This window comes from Electrona antarctica (genome assembly GCF_951216825.1).
Source record: "Electrona antarctica genome assembly, chromosome: 24".
NCBI classification, from domain to species: domain Eukaryota; kingdom Metazoa; phylum Chordata; class Actinopteri; order Myctophiformes; family Myctophidae; genus Electrona; species Electrona antarctica.
The window spans coordinates 17,838,600-17,859,987 of record NC_136803.1 but is presented as its reverse complement, the minus strand read 5'-3'; the positions used below and the strand labels follow the sequence as shown (position 1 = coordinate 17,859,987).

Sequence of the window (21,388 nt, the reverse complement as noted above, 5' to 3'; positions counted from 1 at the left end):
TCAGGACGATAGGTCGTCACTACGGCAGAAAGCCAACCCGGGAGAAAATAGACCATCTTGCTTTCCAAGCAGCTGGTAAAAAAAAAGCTGGCGGAAGCTATACAGACCCACATGAACGCACCCAGGGTGCCGGCCCGATTCCGGCGATTCGCCCCGCATCCGAAACGGTTGAGAAATGACAGAGCTACCGTGTGGGGGTCCCTCTACTGTACCCTCTACTGTACTGTGCTGTCACTGTACTGTACACCCGAAATCACCATATATACAGTTAATATGTGCGTGTGTTTGTGTGTGTGTTAGGTTGCGCACAGGTGTGAAAAACAACCATGCTGTTTTCATGCTCAGACGCACCCAGCCACCCACCCACCCACACACAGCTCCGTAAGGGAGTGGTTGCACCACTCAAAAAGGTACAATAGATGTAGTGGAGTAGAAGTATTATGTGCTAGAAAATGGAAGTACCAATTAAAAATAAATGGAGTAAAAAAAACAAACATTGTACTTAAGCACAGTAGTTGAGTAAATGTACTTAGTTACTTCATACACCCTGGCCTATTTAGGCTTGATCATTTTGTCTCTTCAATTCCTCCGTGCACGTTCCCCCACTGACGGCACACACACACACACACACACACACACACACACACACACACACACACACACACACACACACACACACACACACACACACACACACACACACACACACACACACACACACACACACACACACACACACACACACAAAGTGGACATTTACGGGCATTTATTTACACGTGCACAAGCACACGCACACCATTGGCCTCGGGGGGGATTTCGGGGGGAAGAAGGGTCTCCAAAATTGGGATGTTATTAGGTTCCAAACTTCAAATGGGCCAGACTTAAAGAGAGCACATCATCACACAGCTATTACTGATCCTCGTTGCATCACATCTCCTCTGGTCAGCGTGCTCTCTAAACGACACCTCCCAGTGCTCTGTACTCCTCTCTGGATGACAGGCCATTTTCTCATGCTCTGCCCAGTGCCCGTGTGTGTGTTTCTGCCGATAAGAGATGGTCGAGTTGTCCTGACTCCTCTGCTTTTTTTTGGAAATGTTTTGAAATAATAATAATTATTATTAGAGATGTCTCGCTATTGTATCGGTATCGGGAAAAGTATATCGGATCGGCCCTTATTTGGTCATATCGGGTCATATCGGTATCGGTGAATATGCCAGTCTAACCAGCGATCCGACACAGGGCTGAGGCGTTTACAGGTAAATAAAATGTTTTCTTTTGAGTTGCCCAAACTGCAAGTGCACATTTGAGTGAGGAGTCTGCTATAAACATGAGCACGATATATATAGCTAGATAGCTAAACACTATTCCCGGTCGGTGGACTTCAAAATAATAATTTTGTATTATTATAAATATTATTCTCTGGTATCGGTATTCGGCTAACACAGAAATTGTGGTATCGGGATCGGATCGGAAACGAAGAAAGTGTATCGGGACATCCCTAATAATTATGTGTCTGTGACCCACAAATGGGTCCCGACCCACTGTTTGGGAAACTGATCTACGTAGTACTGACAGCAGGGCGTTTATAATAATACAACCCTATATGCCAGTGGTTCCTAAACTTGTTTATGTCAAGGACCCCCAAATTGACACTAATTAGCCTGTGGACCCCCCCATTTGAAATTAGATGTCAGGGACCCCCATAAGAGAAGATTTGTATGACTAGCAGTGATTCTCAACCATTTAAATGGTTTGACAGTTTGACATGCAATAGTCTACGGACCCCCATTTAATGGCATTTCTATCACTGCGACCTCAATTTAAATGTAAAATCAATGTTAATTTAACTCATAGTGTACAAATGGAACCAAACGAGGACCCGTTAGGGTCCGTTTGTTTCCATTTGTACACTCTCAGAGTTACAGACCCATAAGGGTACATTTGGTTCGTAACTATCATTTAGCTGGGGACCCCCTGGAACTCCCTCAAAGACCCCTGGGGGTCCCCGGACCCCACTTTGGGAACCACTGCTATTTGCCATCAGCATGGACGAACGAGCACTGGCTACTGTTTACTGCTCACCCGCGCTTCTCCCAAAGAGGAGAATATCAGCGTCTTTGCCACTGCTTCAAACAGACTGGACCACTGGCTCACGACGGCTTAACCCATTTTGACCTGAGATCAGATTCTAAAAATGTCTTCTACATCCTGACAGTTTTCTGAAAAAGCTATGTTTCTATGTCAGTCGTTCTTCGATTTTTCAAAAATAGCAGACCTACAAGCTCGTAGCGCGCCGCTCGTAGCGCGCCACTCGGTGGCGCGCTATGAGCTTGTAGATCTGCTATTTTTCAATAGCTAAAGCATAACATAATGCTAACACCAAAAGGGGTTCCCGCCCAAAACGGCTTAAAGCGTTTGATGATTCAACGCTGCCGTGCCCTGCTGTGCTCCCTTGCCTGCATTCTCACCCTGTTATTGATGCCTCCAGTGTCTCTAATCCGCAGTGCTGGAAAGTAACTAAGTACATTTTCTCACGACGCACCGCATATATAGGACAATATGGGACATTCTGTGACTCCTTCGGTAGCATTCCGCCGTTGTGTGACTATATTGTAACATCTGTTGACACCTGTTAGGTCAGAAGAAGATAATACAATCTGCAATTTCTTTAAATAAATACTTTCTGAAACGTCAATGGGAAAAAAATGAATGGAATTCTTTCTTCCGGGCCCTGAAAGGGGACGTTCTATTGTACAGATATTCTACTGTGTTAGACGGATGTTAGGTTAGAACTTATGGTTCTTGATGACTACTCTACTCTACTACGCTCTGGATTAAGAGCGTCTGCTAAATGCCTACATTGTAATGATGGTGGTGATGATTACGACGACAGAGGTCACGTACCTGTCCATCATGCCCACGCATTCTTGGAGCCTGGGTCCGAGGCACCTGGTAGGAAGAGAGAGCAAAGAGACAAGACATGATCACTCTGCACACTCGCTATGAAGTCACCGTCCCGTTGTCTTCTGTCCTCAACGTCAATCACCAGCCGTCTCCTGTGTTAGCCTGGCTAATAAGCCAGACTCAAATCACACTGTCGTGTGGTATTTTAGTCTGGAGATGCTGTGTATGGATCTTGTTTCCCGGGGGGCGAGTTCAAACATTTTCTCTTTGACGCAATTAGTCAGAGCTACTGTCAGTCAAAGGTCTCAAGCATTGAACGTCACTGTACCAAAGCCCGCCCATATTGCATACCGTGTCCCGATTGGCCACACCAGTTCTCTGGTGTAGGAAATGGGCGTACAATTGAGCCTCTCCAGACCGTAATCCGCCGGCAGGCAATTTTTTTTTGCCAACGGCTGATTCGGTCTGGCTTATTAGCCAGGCTACATCAGTGGTGCCCAAACGTTTTCATGTCATGGACCCCTGAAATTATATGCATTTGTCACCCGACAACCCCCCCCCCCCCCCACCTAAATCTCAAAATATCTTGTTCCAGGGACCCCCCCCCCCCCCCAGCAGCACAGAATTGAGTTAAGATCTTTTTGAAAGGAACCCATTTTCAGGTCTTTCAAAAATAGTAGATCTACAAGCTCATAGCACGGCACAAAGTGACACGCTGTGAGCTTGTACATCTGCTATTGTTGACTACTAGTCAATACTAGTCAAGGTATAAAACCCCACTTTGAGAACTGATGTGCCATACAGTATATATAGCTAAAAATCTAAAATGGCACAGATAAGCTTTCCCGGGTTTTGATGGGTTTCAGGGCTTCATTTTGATTCACCTCACGTCACATGTGACCTGCTCTCTCAGTACCGCTGAGAGGAGAGACGGAACCAACCGGGGATAGAAAAGAACAAAAAAGAGTGTCTGTTCTGTTTCATCAGATTTGTTTTAATAAAAGGAAATCCTTCCAACTCCCATCGCTGTGGATGTGAGACCGTTAGTTAGGACTCGGTGGGGCAGGCTTATGAGATTATCACTGGAGTCTTTGCAAAGGGGAAGCGAGGTATACAAGGCAGGCACGCCAAGGACGCTCGCTTCGGGATGAGTAATGGGTTCAACTTTTCTTTTGTACATCATATAAACTTGCAGCCCATTTCTCTTAACCCATTTAGGCCTGAGATCAGATTCTAAAAATGTCTTCTACATCCTGACAGTTTCTGAAAAAGCTATGTTTCTATGTCAGTCGTTCTTCGAATTTTCAAAAATAGCAGACCTACAAGCTCGTAGCGCGCCACTCGGTGGCGCGCTATGAGCTTGTAGATCTGCTATTTTTCAATAGCTAAAGCATAACATAATGCTAACACCAAATGGGGTTCCCGCCCAAAATGGGTTAAAACAAAAAACCAGACCGTTGGCAATCTCGTTGGATATTCCAAAGCGGAAGAATAATAGTTATTATGAGAGTGCTTAAGAATCAGTTGTTTCACAGCAATCTCTTGCATAAATAATCAATCAAAGATTCCCGCTTGGGAAACAGGTAACGGGTCTTATCATTCTCTGGCAACCAATGGAGCAGAACTCAGCCCTGTTAGCTGCATGCCCAAGGAGGCATTCCCTGCTTGCCTCGGGGATGTGCCCAACGTTTATTGTTGTTCACTGCAGTGTTGATTTCGTCGACTAAAACTACGACGAAAAATGTTCATCGACTACCTATTTCACTGACGAAAACTAAATGAAAACTAAGCTATGATGACTAAACTAAATATATTGAGTGTTGTTAGTGTAAGGGACTAGTGGACAAGAGATCCAGTATAAGTCATTTTACACTTGGTTGCATGCTGAAAATAGCAGATCTACAAGTTCACAACATGTCGCACTGTGACGCGTTGTGAGCAAGTGTAAAATCTGCCATTACGACGGCATCAAGGCCCACCAAAATACATTTAACAACTAAAACATTCCGGGTGACTAAAATGTGACTAAAACGAAGTTGAAAACTATTCAAGAGACTATGACTAAAACTAAAATTTGCTGTCAAAAACAACACTTCATGGTTCGTTGTGCTTGTTGCGTTACTGTGTGTACAGGAATGTGTTTATTGGGGTTATTGTGTTATGGGGTTTTACGTGCATGTGTGTTTTATAATGAATTTGGCATACTGTAACCGTTCCCTGGAGTGACTTGTTTGTGTGTGACCACCACATCGCAGTGCGTGATTGAACCAACCCAGATTGCCATCTATGTCAAGAGTGATTTTCAAATAATAACCTTGCAATTGATATAATAAACATGTGGCTGTTGCAAAAAAAATCTATTGTGGAACAAACTAGCAAATATCACAATGTTGTTATTTGCCGGTTTTTCAGGTGTCAGCTGTCAATGACCTCAAAATGACACGACAAAGTTGGTTATTGCCTGGTTCAGAAGTTATGAATATCAGCATTTTTACACATGTGGTCATCAATTCAAGATGGCCACCGAACAAACCCCATGGACCCTTAGCTGACCTTGGTAACATAAAAGAGGCTTAACTAGACTGCATATTTTTGTGTGCTTTATTTCTAATTCTCCAGAGTAAATGCCCTTCAGCGACCGTTTGGTGCACATGAAGGCGTTCTTTTGTTGCTGTTTTTCTCTCTGTTGAAAGATGTAAAAGATGTTGGGTCAATAGACCTCATGAATGTACTCGTACAGTTCCTTACATGTACAAAACATGCACAGTGTTTTTTGGGCCAGTACAGGCTTACTTATCTGCGAAAAGAAAGAAAAGCCTGGTCACAACGTAAGGCAGAGAAGCTATCGGCGGATGTATCGTCCGGAACATCCGTCAGATGTATTTGAAAGCCTGCAGAAGTCTGTAGACGGTTTTAAATACTTAAAAAAAAGGATTTATTTCGTAAACATTTGTGTCTTATGAACGTTTTACCTGACCTATTTGTGCAGGTTTTACATTTCTTCTTGTTGTGTTATTGCTCTTGGTGTGCCAATTTAATTGTTTTACGTTGTTGTCCAGTGTACAGCACTTTGTAACATTGTTTTGAAAGGTGCCTTATACATAAAATGTACTTACTACTAGTAGCTACGTGTCTACAACTACTGTCTGGACTGCCATGACATTGTCTGTGCACTACCGTGGCGCTGCGAGAACGACAACTGCCCATTCTGGAGACTGTACTGCACAGCCCTTTTTCTCTAGTGCCATCATTAGGCCCCAAACTTCCACTCGTACTCCCAAACAAGACACACCGCCCTCAGGCCAGAATGTCCCAACGTTGCACACAAGATGTTATATCTCTATCTAATAGGCAGATTGCAGCATGAGCTCAGCATGGCCTCCTGTAGCGCAAGGGTATTATAGTTGGGGCCCGAGCACTGCACACTAGTGCGAAGCCCTATTGAAATCGCAATGATTATTTGTTCTTTGTTAATTATTCCCACGAATGAATCCCGTTTTTGAGGCGCTAAGCGTACTCGAAGAGTTGCACACACATCAAAAGTGGCGAAGAATTTAGTATTTTCATCGTCTCAAAAAGGGGGCGTGGCTTAATGGCTCAATAGCGCCACCTACAAAGGTTTGTGCTTGAAGCCCCACAATATACTGTTCCACCTACATGGCCCTTTTCAATCCTGCAACGGACATATTTGTCAGGTGCAGGATTAAAAGGGCAGAACAAACTAGAACTAAACACTGAAACTAATAAAAAACTAATAACTGTCATACAGTAACAAATTGAATTAGAAAACAAGTCAAAACTAACTAAAACTAAACTATAATGCAAAATCCCAAACTAGTATAACCTTCCTGTATAGCGCCTCCGCCCTCCGTCAGTGAATAACCCCAAATGCTGACATTTTTAAGCTTACGGCCCTTTTGGAATTTAGCTGAGTGGCCCCTGAGCCATCTTAAGTTGAGTAGCCCTGCTTTATAGAATCTTATTTTTGTTGCATAAATAAGAGAACAAAGAGCCTTAACAACGAATACAATACATTTGTCATTTGACAAGTTCAAAGTAACAGAAACATCTCACACATACCATACTCATACCCTGGTGATACACAAAAAAGGGTTACTGTGCCTTTAACTTGCCCCATTACAAAATAAATAAAGCACCACAATTTAATCATTATAGCTTTTAATATATATATATATATATATATATATATTTTCATAGAAGCTGGTTTCAGTGCATTTCACGGGCCAGTTATCTCATCTTTGGAACAAACAAACAAACAAACACTTGAAGTGCCTCCGTTTGGTTGTGTGAGTATGCTGTTATGGAGGCTGCTGATGCAAGGCTGTGATAAGAGGCTGATCGCTGACAAGTGGAGCTTTACTTTGAGCTGCAGGTGAGAAGAGAACTACTCTGGTCACGCCTGATCTACGTCTCTGTCGCACCGTGCCGCTCGCGCTGCCGAGAATAGCAGATCTGCAAGCTCACGACGCGTCGCAGACGTGACGCGGCGTGAGCTTGCAGATCTGCTATACTCGGGCCTGCTTATTCTCGTCCTCGCACGACACCATCAGCGCGACGGGGCATTGATGCTGTACACACATACACACACACGCACACGCGCACACACACACGTGCACGCACACATGCACGCACGCACACACACACACACACACACGCTCGCACGTAAACTCGTGCACACTGATGTCTGTTCATTACACTCAGCTTCTTCAAAAAGGAATGCATGCTAAGCAGTGTATGTGTATGTGCGTGCTTGCGTGTGTGTGTGTGTCTGTGTGTGTGTGTCTGTGTACGCGTGTGTGTCTGTGCGCGCGCGTGTGTGCGCACGATGCCAAGCAGAACAAATTACAGTGCAAATTAGAGGACCATGCACTAACTTAGGATGTGAATCCAGGGCAGCACTTCCAAACCCACTCTGCACCAAACAGCTAATTAGCAAGCAATCACAGAGAGCGTGCGTGCGTGCGTGCGTGCGTGCGTGCGGTGCGGTGCGTGCGTGCCTGCCTGCCTGCCTGCCTGCGTGCGTGCCTGCGTGCGTGCCTGCGTGCGTGTGCTTGTGCGCGCGTGCTTTCAACACTGGCACCCTTTTCATGGCTGGGCATTAGTACGACAGGCAGCTTTGTGTTTGTGAGTGCCTTCCACAACACGCTCCTTATCACACGCCTCTGCTGCTGAGTTATGCATTCATTCGTCCCATTTCACAAGCGTTTGAAGATTGTTCCTCAATTATGAGACACTTCAACACAATAGCAAACCGCTAGTTCTTTAACAGCTCCTCTAACAGGAAATCGACACTAATGGTAGTCGGGATGTATTTATATTGTAACGCTGTAGGTCAGTCCCGGTGATTTATCTGTATAGTTTATTGTATAGTTCAATGATAATGTGCGATAATGCATTTGAAGGTCTGACCTTAACCCATTTTGGGCGGGAACCCCTTTTGGTGTTAGCATTATGTTATGCTTTAGCTATTGAAAAATAGCAGATCTACAAGCTCATAGCGCGCACAAGCTTGTAGGTCTGCTATTTTTGAAAAATCGAAGAACGACTGACATAGAAACATAGCTTTTTCAGAAAACTGTCAGGATGTAGAAGACATTTTTAGAATCTGATCTCAGGTCAAAACGGGTTAAATGCAAGTCTTCATTATAGGCTTCCTTTTAACCACTTAGACCCTAAATGCTGTACTTAGTCAAATGGACCCGAGTTGAAGAATACCCTAACCCATTATATGTATTTGGCCCAGGGGTGTCATATAGGGCCTATATGACACCCCCTGGGCCAATAGTATATCATCGTGGGAGTCCTTGACATGAAAAAGTTTGAGCACCACTGATAACATTTTGTTTCAGAAAACTGTTAGGATTTAGAAGACAGTTGTAGATTTGGCCTCAGGTCTTAATGGGTGTAAATGGAGAGCCCTGCATGCAGCGATGCTGTCCTCCCCTTTTACTCAGCCAGCTATTCAGATCACATGTGGCTGCATCATTTTGCTCTCCGGGAACTGTATATTCGCGTGCTCCTCCGAGTGACTGGAGAGACAGCTATAGTCGGCGAGAACAAAACATCCTTTGTTACGTGTGATTACTGTATTCTTGTTGTAAAACAATGGGGAGGCAGCTGCTCACGTTTAAAAGTTTCAGAACGACGCAGGCAGGGACATTTTAATGATCGCCTGGAGATGAAGTTTAACTGCAATTAAAAGTTACGTTTAATCCCCCCCCAAATCAGAGCTCGCTTGTGAAGTATTATAATGTTTTCGAAATTTTTATTTGGCTAATTATACGATTTAAATGAAATGAGGACAAAATAGCGGATTACACCAGGGGTTCTCAAAGTGGTGTCCGGGGTGTCCGGGGACCCCCTGGGAGCCTTGAAGGGGTCCATAAGGAACCAAATGGGTCCATTTGGTTCCTTATGGACCCCCTGGGAGCCTTGAAGGGGTCCATAAGGAACCAAATGGGTCCATTTGGTTCCATTTGAACACTCACAGTTATGGGGATCCGTGGCCTAATAATGCATACCAAGCTGAGGGTCCTTGGAAGAAAAACAAATTCCCTGATTTGGAAAAAAATTAACGTTGCACCTCAGTGGCGTACACAGACATTTAGGTGCTCAAGTGAAAAAATGGCACCTTGTGCAGTGCGTGGAACCGGCCGGTTGCCTTAACTGGTTCAGTCCACCCGACGTGCCCACACATCATAAGCAATCCAACCGACGAGGTGCTATGACGTGGGTTTCTTTTTTTTTTAAGTTGGATTCCAAGGCCACCATACGCTTCGCTTTTCGTTCATGCGTGGTCCGGTCACTTCCCTGTTTACCGCTGCAGAAAGAATGCCTCGTATCTCCTAATCCAGGGCGCTCTCCGTGGTTTTGATCTGATGGATATACTAAGCTCTTCATTTCTGACTTCTCACCTGCCTCTCGTTCAAAATATGAACGCTATGGATTATTTAGCGATATTATGGAACCGAGAGCAAGGTAAGCAAGCAAAAAAATCTCAAAAAAAGTCCACCAAGGGCAGGTGGTGGACCCCTAGTGTCTATCTGTGCACGCCACTGTCGCACCTGTCACAGACATGTGCAAAGCAAGTTCAGTCAGAAAACTCAGTTGCTGCCGGCCGTTCATTGGACCGCCTCAGCATCACATTGTCATTCACATGATTCACTTCATCCAATCACACACTCATTCCATCTTCATACGGGCTATTTAAACTAGACGTTTGCACTCAGAGCTCATCTCTGCTTGCTTGCTTGCTGCTGCACACACTGATACTGCTGCACTTCATGTCTGCTTAAACCTTTGCTGCTCACCCTCCTCCACTCCAGCTACCACCTGTCGTTTTGGATCTGCTGTTTAGGTATACGGGGGATTCGGAGTCCCTATGGTTGGGACTGATGCGCTTGATCCGAGTACCTTAAAAAGCAGATGCAATTCATCGCCAAACCATAATAGATATATTGCTAATTTTTTATATTCAATAAATATATATTTCATCCATTCATGAGTTGTTCTGACTGAACATCCTTTGTGTCCATTCTTGCTCGGGGAACCATCACATTATCCTCTTGGAGACGCCTGCGTGTCCCAATGGAACTGGGAGCTTGTGTTGGGACTCAGTTGAGTGGAGTCGGGCACATTGGGGTATAGTTAACAACCATCAATCACTGTCTATTGTTTTCTTACTGCGTCAAATAAGCTGGATGTGCAGCAATAAGCTACAGCAGCAGTAGGAGAGTGTGACACGGATAAGAGCTTGTACAGATACAGAATAAAATGTTTGTGGATTTGTATTGAGGACAACACCATTAAAAAAAAAGAACAATGCACGTTGCATGGAATTGCTAAACCCGGTTTGTTCACTCACGGCTCGGGGCACTATAAGCACCAGATAACGATGACTCTATTTGGACTTACATCATAGCTACTGAGTATAGCTATCCATCTCACCCAATGTTCCTACATATACCAAAGCTCAACATCATGTTCTGTGTCTGCCGTTTAGCTGATGCTTACTACTATGTCTTCTTCCTGGCCTGAACTCACCCGATCCATCTCTTTCAGGCAGCTATAGTTAGCAGAGTATACGTGCTGAAAGTCTGAGTCATCCCCTGTCAGTCAGTCAGTCTCTCTCTCTCTCTCTCTCTCTCTCTCTCTAGTAATGTTTCTTAGCAATCTCAGTATTGATGTCAAACCCCATTAAGTCTAGGGTATAAGGATAACCACAATGCAAGATAGCAATTATGTGTTTAAAGGAGATGCACAAAATTACGTGCACGCACGCACGCACGCACACGCGCGCACGCACACTCCAAATAGATCGCCTCTGAGGAGCCATGTTGTCGGTCACAATTCTCTAACACACAAACAAGTATGTGAACCAAAATTAAACTGAGATGCTCTATTGAGATGATATATTGCAACGGGGGAACTATTAAGTTAATTAAGAGCAAACAATTGGCCGGTCATTTCTGCTCTACATGGATCAATAAACTGCATTAAGAATTAAATATGACTCATGATTCAGATTTCAGCATCTATAGTGTCCCGACACTATAGATGCTGAAATCTGAATCACAATTCTCTAACACACAAACAGCTCCTACCCCTGGGTGCAGTTGACGTGGCAAGGGTGGCACTCGTTGTTGGCCTTGGCGAACTTGAATATGAAGCTGTTGGCGCCCTGTACGCCGTCCGGACACTTGTCCACACAGTTGGGACCGTCCTTGAAGTGGAGACACCTCACGCACTGGTCAGGACCCTGGCGGAGAGACACAGTGAAACAACACAGTTAGATACTGGTCAGGACCCTGGTGGAGAGACACAGTGAAACAACACAGTTAGATACTGGTCAGGACCCTGGTGGAGGGACACAGTGAAACAACACAGTTAGATACTGGTCAGGACCCTGGCGGAGAGACACAGTGAAACAACACAGTTAGATACTGGTCAGGACCCTGGCGGAGAGACACAGTGAAACAACACAGTTAGATACTGGTCAGGACCCTGGCGGAGAGACACAGTGAAACAACACAGTTAGATACTGGTCAGGACCCTGGCGGAGAGACACAGTGAAACAACACAGTTAGATACTGGTCAGGACCCTGGCGGAGGGACACAGTGAAACAACACAGTTAGATACTGGTCAGGACCCTGGCGGAGAGACACGGTGAAACAACACAGTTAGATACTGGTCAGGACCCTGGCGGAGAGACACAGTGAAACAACACAGTTAGATACTGGTCAGGACCCTGGCGGAGAGACACAGTGAAACAACACAGTTAGATACTGGTCAGGACCCTGGCGGAGAGACACAGTGAAACAACACAGTTAGATACTGGTCAGGACCCTGGCGGAGAGACACAGTGAAACAACACAGTTAGATACTGGTCAGGACCCTGGAGGAGAGACACAGTGAAACAACACAGTTAGATACTGGTCAGGACCCTGGCGGAGAGACACAGTGAAACAACACAGTTAGATACTGGTCAGGACCCTGGTGGAGAGACACAGTGAAACAACACAGTTAGATACTGGTCAGGACCCTGGTGGAGAGACACAGTGAAACAACACAGTTAGATACTGGTCAGGACCCTGGCGGAGAGACACAGTGAAACAACACAGTTAGATACTGGTCAGGACCCTGGCGGGGAGACACAGTGAAACAACACAGTTAGATACTGGTCAGGACCCTGGCGGAGAGACACAGTGAAACAACACAGTTAGATACTGGTCAGGACCCTGGCGGAGAGACACAGTGAAACAACACAGTTAGATACTGGTCAGGACCCTGGCGGAGAGACAAGGTGAAACAACACAGTTAGATACTGGTCAGGACCCTGGTGGAGAGACACAGTGAAACAACACAGTTAGATACTGGTCAGGACCCTGGTGGAGAGACACAGTGAAACAACACAGTTAGATACTGGTCAGGACCCTGGAGGAGAGACACGGTGAAACAACACAGTTAGATACTGGTCAGGACCCTGGCAGAGGGACACAGTGAAACAACACAGTTAGATACTGGTCAGGACCCTGGTGGAGAGACACAGTGAAACAACACAGTTAGATACTGGTCAGGACCCTGGCGGAGAGACAAGGTGAAACAACACAGTTAGATACTGGTCAGGACCCTGGCGGAGAGACACAGTGAAACAACACAGTTAGATACTGGTCAGGACCCTGGCGGAGAGACACAGTGAAACAACACAGTTAGATACTGGTCAGGACCCTGGTGGAGAGACACAGTGAAACAACACAGTTAGATACTGGTCAGGACCCTGGCGGAGAGACACAGTGAAACAACACAGTTAGATACTGGTCAGGACCCTGGCGGAGAGACACAGTGAAACAACACAGTTAGATACTGGTCAGGACCCTGGCGGAGAGACACAGTGAAACAACACAGTTAGATACTGGTCAGGACCCTGGCGGAGAGACACAGTGAAACAACACAGTTAGATACTGGTCAGGACCCTGGCGGAGAGACACGGTGAAACAACACAGTTAGATACTGGTCAGGACCCTGGTGGAGAGACACAGTGAAACAACACAGTTAGATACTGGTCAGGACCCTGGCGGAGAGACACGGTGAAACAACACAGTTAGATACTGGTCAGGACCCTGGTGGAGGGACACAGTGAAACAACACAGTTAGATACTGGTCAGGACCCTGGCGGAGAGACACAGTGAAACAACACAGTTAGATACTGGTCAGGACCCTGGCGGAGAGACACAGTGAAACAACACAGTTAGATACTGGTCAGGACCCTGGTGGAGGGACACAGTGAAACAACACAGTTAGATACTGGTCAGGACCCTGGCGGAGAGACACGGTGAAACAACACAGTTAGATACTGGTCAGGACCCTGGCGGAGAGACACAGTGAAACAACACAGTTAGATACTGGTCAGGACCCTGGCGGAGAGACACAGTGAAACAACACAGTTAGATACTGGTCAGGACCCTGGTGGAGAGACACAGTGAAACAACACAGTTAGATACTGGTCAGGACCCTGGCGGAGAGACACAGTGAAACAACACAGTTAGATACTGGTCAGGACCCTGGTGGAGAGACACGGTGAAACAACACAGTTAGATACTGGTCAGGACCCTGGCGGAGGGACACGGTGAAAACAACAGAGTTAGATATCGGAAAGCCTGGTCAGATTTGGCATCACAGTTTGGTTCGGTAATCTCTCAGTGCAACTGAGGTCCAAATTGTTCAGATTGGTGCAGACTGCAGGGAAGATCATAGGGGTAAGACAACTCCCCTCTCTGCAGTCGATTTATGAGCAGGCTACACTAAAACAGGCTAAAACAATTGTTAGTGATGTTACCCATGTTTGAAATGGAGAGTTTGTACTTCTGCCCTCTGGGAGAAGGTAGAAAAAACCAAAGTGGAAGTACATCAAGTGTAAAGAATCGTGTGTACCAGCTAAAATACTAAAATATTGAACGAGGCTCTGATACTGAGCAGTGACTGTGAGAGGTCAGATTATCCACACTACGGTATGTGTGCAATTGTGTAATGTTCTCTCCCTCTGTTATGTATTTTTGTTTGTCACTGATGTTTTGTGTGGCTGCAGCTGCGGTGAAAGACCAAGACAAACTTCCCTGGACCTCGATATAGGACAGTGGTTCTCAAACCCTTTCATGCCAGCGACGTCCATCCACGAGAAGATTTATTTTTAACAGAATCAAAAAAAAATCTGCTATTTTTGAATAGCCAACGTATAAATGGATGGAAGTGGTTACAATAATTGTGATGCTATGTTAAGGGAAATTGCGGTGGTCGTGCTGTGCGGGCTCTTTCCTCCTCCGCTCTGTTGTTGTGATCGCCACTTTGGATTATTTTTTTTAGCGCTACGACAAGCGATTACACCGTTTTAAAGTGTATTTTCATGACAAAGCAACTATCAAGTCGGCGCAGTCAGTGGCTCTTCAAAGGTTAGTGAAAATACGGCAGGGAGTTCTTGGAACACGATTGTTTAATCATGGCATTAAAACTGTTGAATCATTTTAGCTGGGGAGCGGCAACCCCCTCCCCCGAGTCCCCGGACCCCACTTTGAGAACCCATGATTGAGGTAGATAGGTCGACAGGCAGGCAGGCAGACAGGCAGACAGACAGGCAGGCAGGCAGGCAGGCAGACAGACAGACAGACAGACAGACAGACAGACAGACAGACAGACAGACAGACAGGCAGGCAGGCAGGCAGGCAGGCAGGCAGGACGCACGCACGCAAATAGCTCGCCTCTGAGGAGCCATGTTGTCGGTCACAATTCTCTAACACACAAACAAGTATGTGAACCAAAATGAAACTGAGATGCTCTATTGAGATGATATATTGCAACGGGGGAACTATTAACTTAATTAAGAGCAAACAATTGGCCGGTCATTTCTGCTCTACAAGGATCAATAAGCTGCATTAACTGCAGCAACTTTAAGATACGCTATTGGAGCTGGAATTACCGCGGCTGCTGGCACCAGACTTGCCCTCCAATGGCTCCTCGTCAAAGGATTTAAAGTCCACTCATTCCAATTACAGGGCCTCCAAAGAGTCCTGGATTGCTATTTTTCGTCACTACCTCACCGTGCCGGGAGTGGGTAATTTGCGCGCCTGCTGCCTTCCTTGGATGTGGTAGCCGTTTCTCAGGCTCCCTCTCCGGAATCGAACCCTGATTCCCCGTTACCCGTGGTCACCATGGTAAGCACGTAGCGTACCATCGAAAGTTGATAGGGCAGACACTCGAATGACACGTCGCCGCCGCGGAGGGCGGGCGATCGGCCCGAGTTTATCCAGAGTCACCAAAAGTTGACGAGGCGGCGCCCGAGAGCGCCGCCCCGCGAGGGTTTTGGATCTGATAAATGCACGCATCCCCGGAGGTCAGCGCCCTTTTGCATGTATTAGCTCTAGAATTACCACAGTTATCCAAGTAACTGAGGAGCGATCAAAGGAACCATAACTGATTTAATGAGCCTTTCGCAGTTTCACTGTACAAGCCGTTTGTACTTAGACATGCATGGCTTAACACTCCCAACGCGGATCGCGTATCAATACGTTATCAATTAATCAAACGTCGGGTGCGGATCACGTATCAATACGTTTCAATCACTTTTTTATAGCATACTTTCATTCATCTTTTTACCCACCCGGACAATGAAGAACCATCGCCCTATCATTGTTGCTTAGTCCCGCTCACGTGATCAGAAAAAAAACCAAAAAAAAAAAACCCCCCTCCCATCCTGAAAACAGGAGGGCGGGCCGCTTTACGTGTAGAAGCCACTAAGCCAGTCTAAAATGGACGCGCCCATGGAATGATCCAGTCGGTGTATGAAAAGAATCAAATTTAACCTAACCTCGCCTCACCAGGCTTTCCTCCAGCTATTGGCTTTCACACAACACTATACTACTCGATTCCCCCCTCCCCTCCTGTTTCTCCTGCAGGAGGAGCCTGCGAGATGGGGGCTCTGTCCTGGCTCTGTCCTCGACGGGCCGCCACGACAAGACAGTGTGCCGTTGGTGGATCACGTATCGCCATGCAGAACCGTCATAATCGGAGATCGCTCGGACGTGTGATTGTAACGCTTTTTTATTCATTATAATTGTAGTGATAAGACCGCAATGAACGCATCGGGGACGTAATCGACCCGGGTGTAATGTATAACGAACTTTTCCGCGTCCTAAACCGTGGTGTTGTGATCCGTTGTCGTTGACATCACAGCCGGGGGAATCTTTTTTTTTCCTCCATCGCCTCCAACCTGCATGCCCAGGCATGTTCTCTTGTTAGTAAATATACTTCACTAGCTTGAAAAACAAAATCAGCTGATGATGACGACAACGCGTCTCACCGTTATACTATAGTTCTGAACCGAACGGTGAAATGGGACTTTTTATAGCCGTACGGATCAAGACTTTTGCTGCCCAATGTGCCCATGACCCCCCCCCCCCCAATGTTACTGCGATCAAAACAATGAAAGCAGTGAGATAGATTAGGCGAGGCGGAAATCATCATCAAAAAGAAAGCATAGTTATGAAGGTTTATAGTCAGACATTGACAGGCAGATATAACAATAAACACAATAAATATGCTATACATCCTATACATCGAATGAAAGCCCTGAATGTGTACTTTTACGAGGAAAATAGTAAACATTGATCCCATGTACAGTTTGTCATAAATTGGATACTGGGTGGATGCACATTGCGCCCACCAGATATAACTGCAGAGAAGACATGGACCTGAACTCAATATTCACAAAATAAGGCCTATAGCGACATATAAATACTATATACCGTATGAAACAGAAGACTCTCTGCTTTCATAAGAAAAAAACTTCTACTGTTGTAATAATAAAAATCACACCCATGTGAAGTGAGTGGTGCAATATGGGACAGAGTTGCACCGCTCACTTCACAGGGGTGTGATTTTTATTATTACTACAGTAGAAGTTTTTTTCTTATGAAAGCAGAGAGTCTTCTGTTTCATACGGTATATAGTATTTATATGTCGCTATAGGCCTTATTTTGTGAATATTGAGGAGTTCACGTCCATGTCTTCTCTGAAGTTATCTGGTGGGCACAAGCTGCATTCAATAACCAATTACTGTCTAACTGTAGATGGGATCAATGTTTACTGTTTTCCTCGTAAAAGTACACATTCAGGGCTTTCATTCGGTGTATAGGATGTATAGGATATTTATTGGGTTCAATTTTATATCTGCCTGTCAATGTCTCTGACTTTAAACCATCCATAACTCTGCTCGCTGTTCAAGATAACCACTTCCAGGCAAATGCAGGTGTTGCAAAAAGGTCAATATCTCCAGAATGGAACATGGTAAAATCAAAATGTATTTTTTTAATTGAAGTGGACAAGTTCAGCTTTCTTTTGATGTAGGCGTGTGATTCTCGCTATAAGAGAACATTTTACTGTGGGCCCCCGAACAAGGCCTTTGTGCAATGTTAAATGGCAGCAACATCCAAATAGGCCTGTTGAGATCTTCCAGCAATCAAAGTGTTAAGAATGAAATATGACTCGGGACACTATAGATGCTGAATCATGGATATATCACCACATACATCTCTCTTCAGTTGTCTCCTTCCGAGTACAAGAGGCAATTTATTAGCCACATCATTTCGTTCTACTGCCAGTGTGTGCCAGGCCGTGCACCTCCTCCCACACATCACGGCCGTGCGTGCGTGCGTTCACAAACATGCAGCGGCGTGTACCCCACAGAGTAGTGAACACAATGTTTATTAACCCATTTTGGGCGGGAACCCCTTTTGGTGTTAGCATTATGTTATGCTTTAGCTATTGAAAAATAGCAGATCTACAAGCTCATAGCGCGCCACCGAGTGGCGCGCTACGAGCTTGTAGGTCTGCTATTTTTGGAAAAATCGAAGAACGACTGACATAGAAACATAGCTTTTTCAGAAAACTGGTCAGGATTTAGAAGACATTTGTAGAATCGTCATCATTATGTTATGCTTTAGCTATTGAAAAATAGCAGATCTACAAGCTCATAGCGCGCCACCGAGTGGCGCGCTACGAGCTTGTAGGTCTGCTATTTTTGAAAAATCGAAGAACGACAACAAGAAAACTGTCAGGATGTAGAAGACATTTTTTAGAATCTGATCTCAGGTCAGAACGGGTTAATAAACACGGTATGAATCTGAGAGAGGGAAGGAGCTGTCCGTCAACCGTCCTGTTCACATCGTTATGAAGCCATACTGTACATCCTGCTGTCAGAAACCACAAGACGAGCACGTTGCCGTCGTCTGACTCCCCCCCCTCCCCCTCCCTCCCCCCTGTCACAGATACTGTACAAACCCCGCTTACAATCTGACGTATATATATATATATTTACAAACACGAGTGTGCGAGCGTGTGTGTGTATGTACAGTGTGTATGCCATCGTCTGACTCCCCTCCCCCTCCCCCCTGTTACAGATACTGTACAAACCCCGCTTACAATCTGACGTATATATATATATTTACAAACACGAGCGTGCGGGCTTGTGTGTGTATGTACAGTGTGTATGCCATCGTCTGACTCCCCCTCCCCCCTCCCCCCTGTTACAGATACTGTACAAACCCCGCTTACAATCTGACGTATATATATATATTTACAAACACGAGCGTGCGGGCTTGTGTGTGTATGTACAGTGTGTATGCCATCGTCTGACTCCCCCTCCCCCCTCCCCCCTGTTACAGATACTGTACAAACCCCGCTTACAATCTGACGTATATATATATATTTACAAACACGAGTGTGCGGGCGTGTGTGTGTATGTACAGTATGTGTGATGCGTTCCAGACCAGGCTCCGGGCTCTTTGCTTTGGTTTGTATCTCTGGCTGCTTGTAGAAAATGTGTTTGTGGAATTGTGCAAAAAAAAAAAAAAAAAAGAAGAAAACAAAACGCAACTGCTGGCTGGTCTGCCATGGAATTTGCTGTGTTCATGGAGGAGGAGGATGACCTGTACGGATTTTAGTGACGGCCTTCTCTCCTTTAGGCCATCATTTCAGGGTTTTCTTTTTTCTCTGTTCCATTTTAACCTGAGATCAGATTCTAAAAATGTCTTCTACATCCTCGTTCTTCGATTTTTCAAAAATAGGAGACCTACAAGCTCGTAGCGCGCCACTCGGTGGCGCGCTATGAGCTTGTAGATCTGCTATTTTTCAATAGCTAAAGCATAACATAATGCTAACACCAAAAGGGGTTCCCGCCCAAAATGGGTTAAATGCGTACTGTATGGCATTCCCAGGGTATTGGGATCTCACAGAGAGCTAGCATGATCAAACGTGACATGGGAGCTGAACAAACATGGAGCTGGCGTAATCAAACATGACTTCAGAGCAAAGCACAGCGGCGTCATCTTCAGCCGGGTGGACTTTTATGTATTATGTTTTGCATCAAAAGCCAGTCATGGATGAACAGGCTCTTATAGCAGACGTTCGAGGCAAGTCTAGGACAGGTGTGCTATTTTCGATAAAGTGGATAAAGTGTTTGAAAATGATTGTGATGCTGTATTACATTTTTTTTTTTGTGGCTTTCACCTTTATTTTAAATTTTTTATGGAGGGACAGACAGTAGGCTGACAGGAAATGGGGAGAGAGATGGGGGGAAGACATGCAGTAAAGGCCGTCGGGATCGGGAGTCGAACCCGCGGCACACTGCCAGACTGGATTACCAGCCAAGGTGCCTGGACCACTGAGCCACGGCCCAGGCCGTGATGCTCTATTAACACATTTTGCTGGGGACCCCCCCGTGGAACCCCCTCAAGGACCCCTGGGGGTCCATATACCCTTCCAAAATGAATCCTGGCATCCCCATCATAATAGGCGTTTGTGCAGACGTAAGTGCTACTGCTGTGCGTGTGTCTGCACGTGTGCGTGTGCGTGTGTGTGTGTGTGTGTGTGTTTTAAATGGGAAATTTGAACATTTGCCAGAGGCCCTGATGTGAGGCTCTTGACTTTATGGAAGGTCAGAAAGCAACTTTTGTTTGTGCCAGTGTGTGAGTTTGAGAACCACGCCTGTTCCTGTGTGTATGCATGTGCACTGCACTGCACTGCACACACACACACACACACACACACCTCAAAAAACCCTGCATTCGTGCATGCAGTTTTTTGGCGCGTGCTCACGCCTGCCCGCCTTAAGCATACCTCCTGAAGCGTTGAGAGCAGTTTGTCATTAAACTCATTAACCTAGCTTTCTCCTTCGCTAACAGATTACCCAATATATCTCCGGAATTTCTCGCCCAAGAAGAGAGAGAAAAAAAGAAAATCCCATTTTACTTTTAACACCTCATAATATGTCGAGAAGTCTTTTTACCACGAGCAAAACTCCTTGCTGAAGACGGAGAGAGAGGGAACCGTTTCAGCCATGAATTATAAGCGGCGTGGTGAAGTTCTGGTTAAAAGGACGACGGTCTCACCTGGCCGAGGCATGTGGCGCTGCCGCCTTCCATCTTCTCACACTGGCCGTCACACTCCAGACACATCGAGTCGTTGGAAAACTCACGCACATCCCTGTCGGGGGGTGGGGGGGGAGGGAGGGGGAGAGAGAGAGAGAGAAGAGGGGGGAGATTAGAATAGACCAAGAAGCTGGCTAGTTGGATACAAACATAGATTAGCTTGTACTGTACAGTAGATAGATAGATTAGATGATTGATTGATTGACTGACTGACTGACTGACTGACTGATCGAGGCCTAGAAAATTAAGGATTTAGTTTTTAAATATTGTACCAGAGTACAAGACGAGAGCGAGAGAAAGAGTGTGAGAAAGAGTGATAGAAAGAGAGAGTACACAATATTACAATAAGCCATTATGTATAATAGATTTAAGAGCAGAGTCACACTGAAATATTGATCAGTGTAGCCTACAGAAACAACATTTTGTAGTGCGGCGGGAACGGAACGCACACAGCCGAGAAGAGGAGAGATTCTTCTCAGTTCTTCCA

General features: G+C 45.6%; 1 protein-coding gene across 4 annotated transcripts in view; it reads right to left on the bottom strand.

The window, feature by feature from the left end:
• LOC306917336 (receptor tyrosine-protein kinase erbB-4-like) overlaps positions 1-21,388 on the bottom strand; it is a 467,869-nt gene that overhangs the window by 97,044 nt on the left and 349,437 nt on the right. For all 4 annotated transcript variants that reach the window (XM_079495511.1, XM_079495513.1, XM_079495512.1 and 1 more), the window contains exons 14-16: positions 20,863-20,956; positions 11,529-11,683; positions 2,905-2,949 (exon numbers count right to left, since the gene is read on the bottom strand). In XM_079495511.1, the coding sequence (XP_079351637.1) occupies positions 2,905-2,949; positions 11,529-11,683; positions 20,863-20,956 (294 nt within the window). The remainder of the gene's footprint in view (positions 1-2,904; positions 2,950-11,528; positions 11,684-20,862; positions 20,957-21,388) is intronic.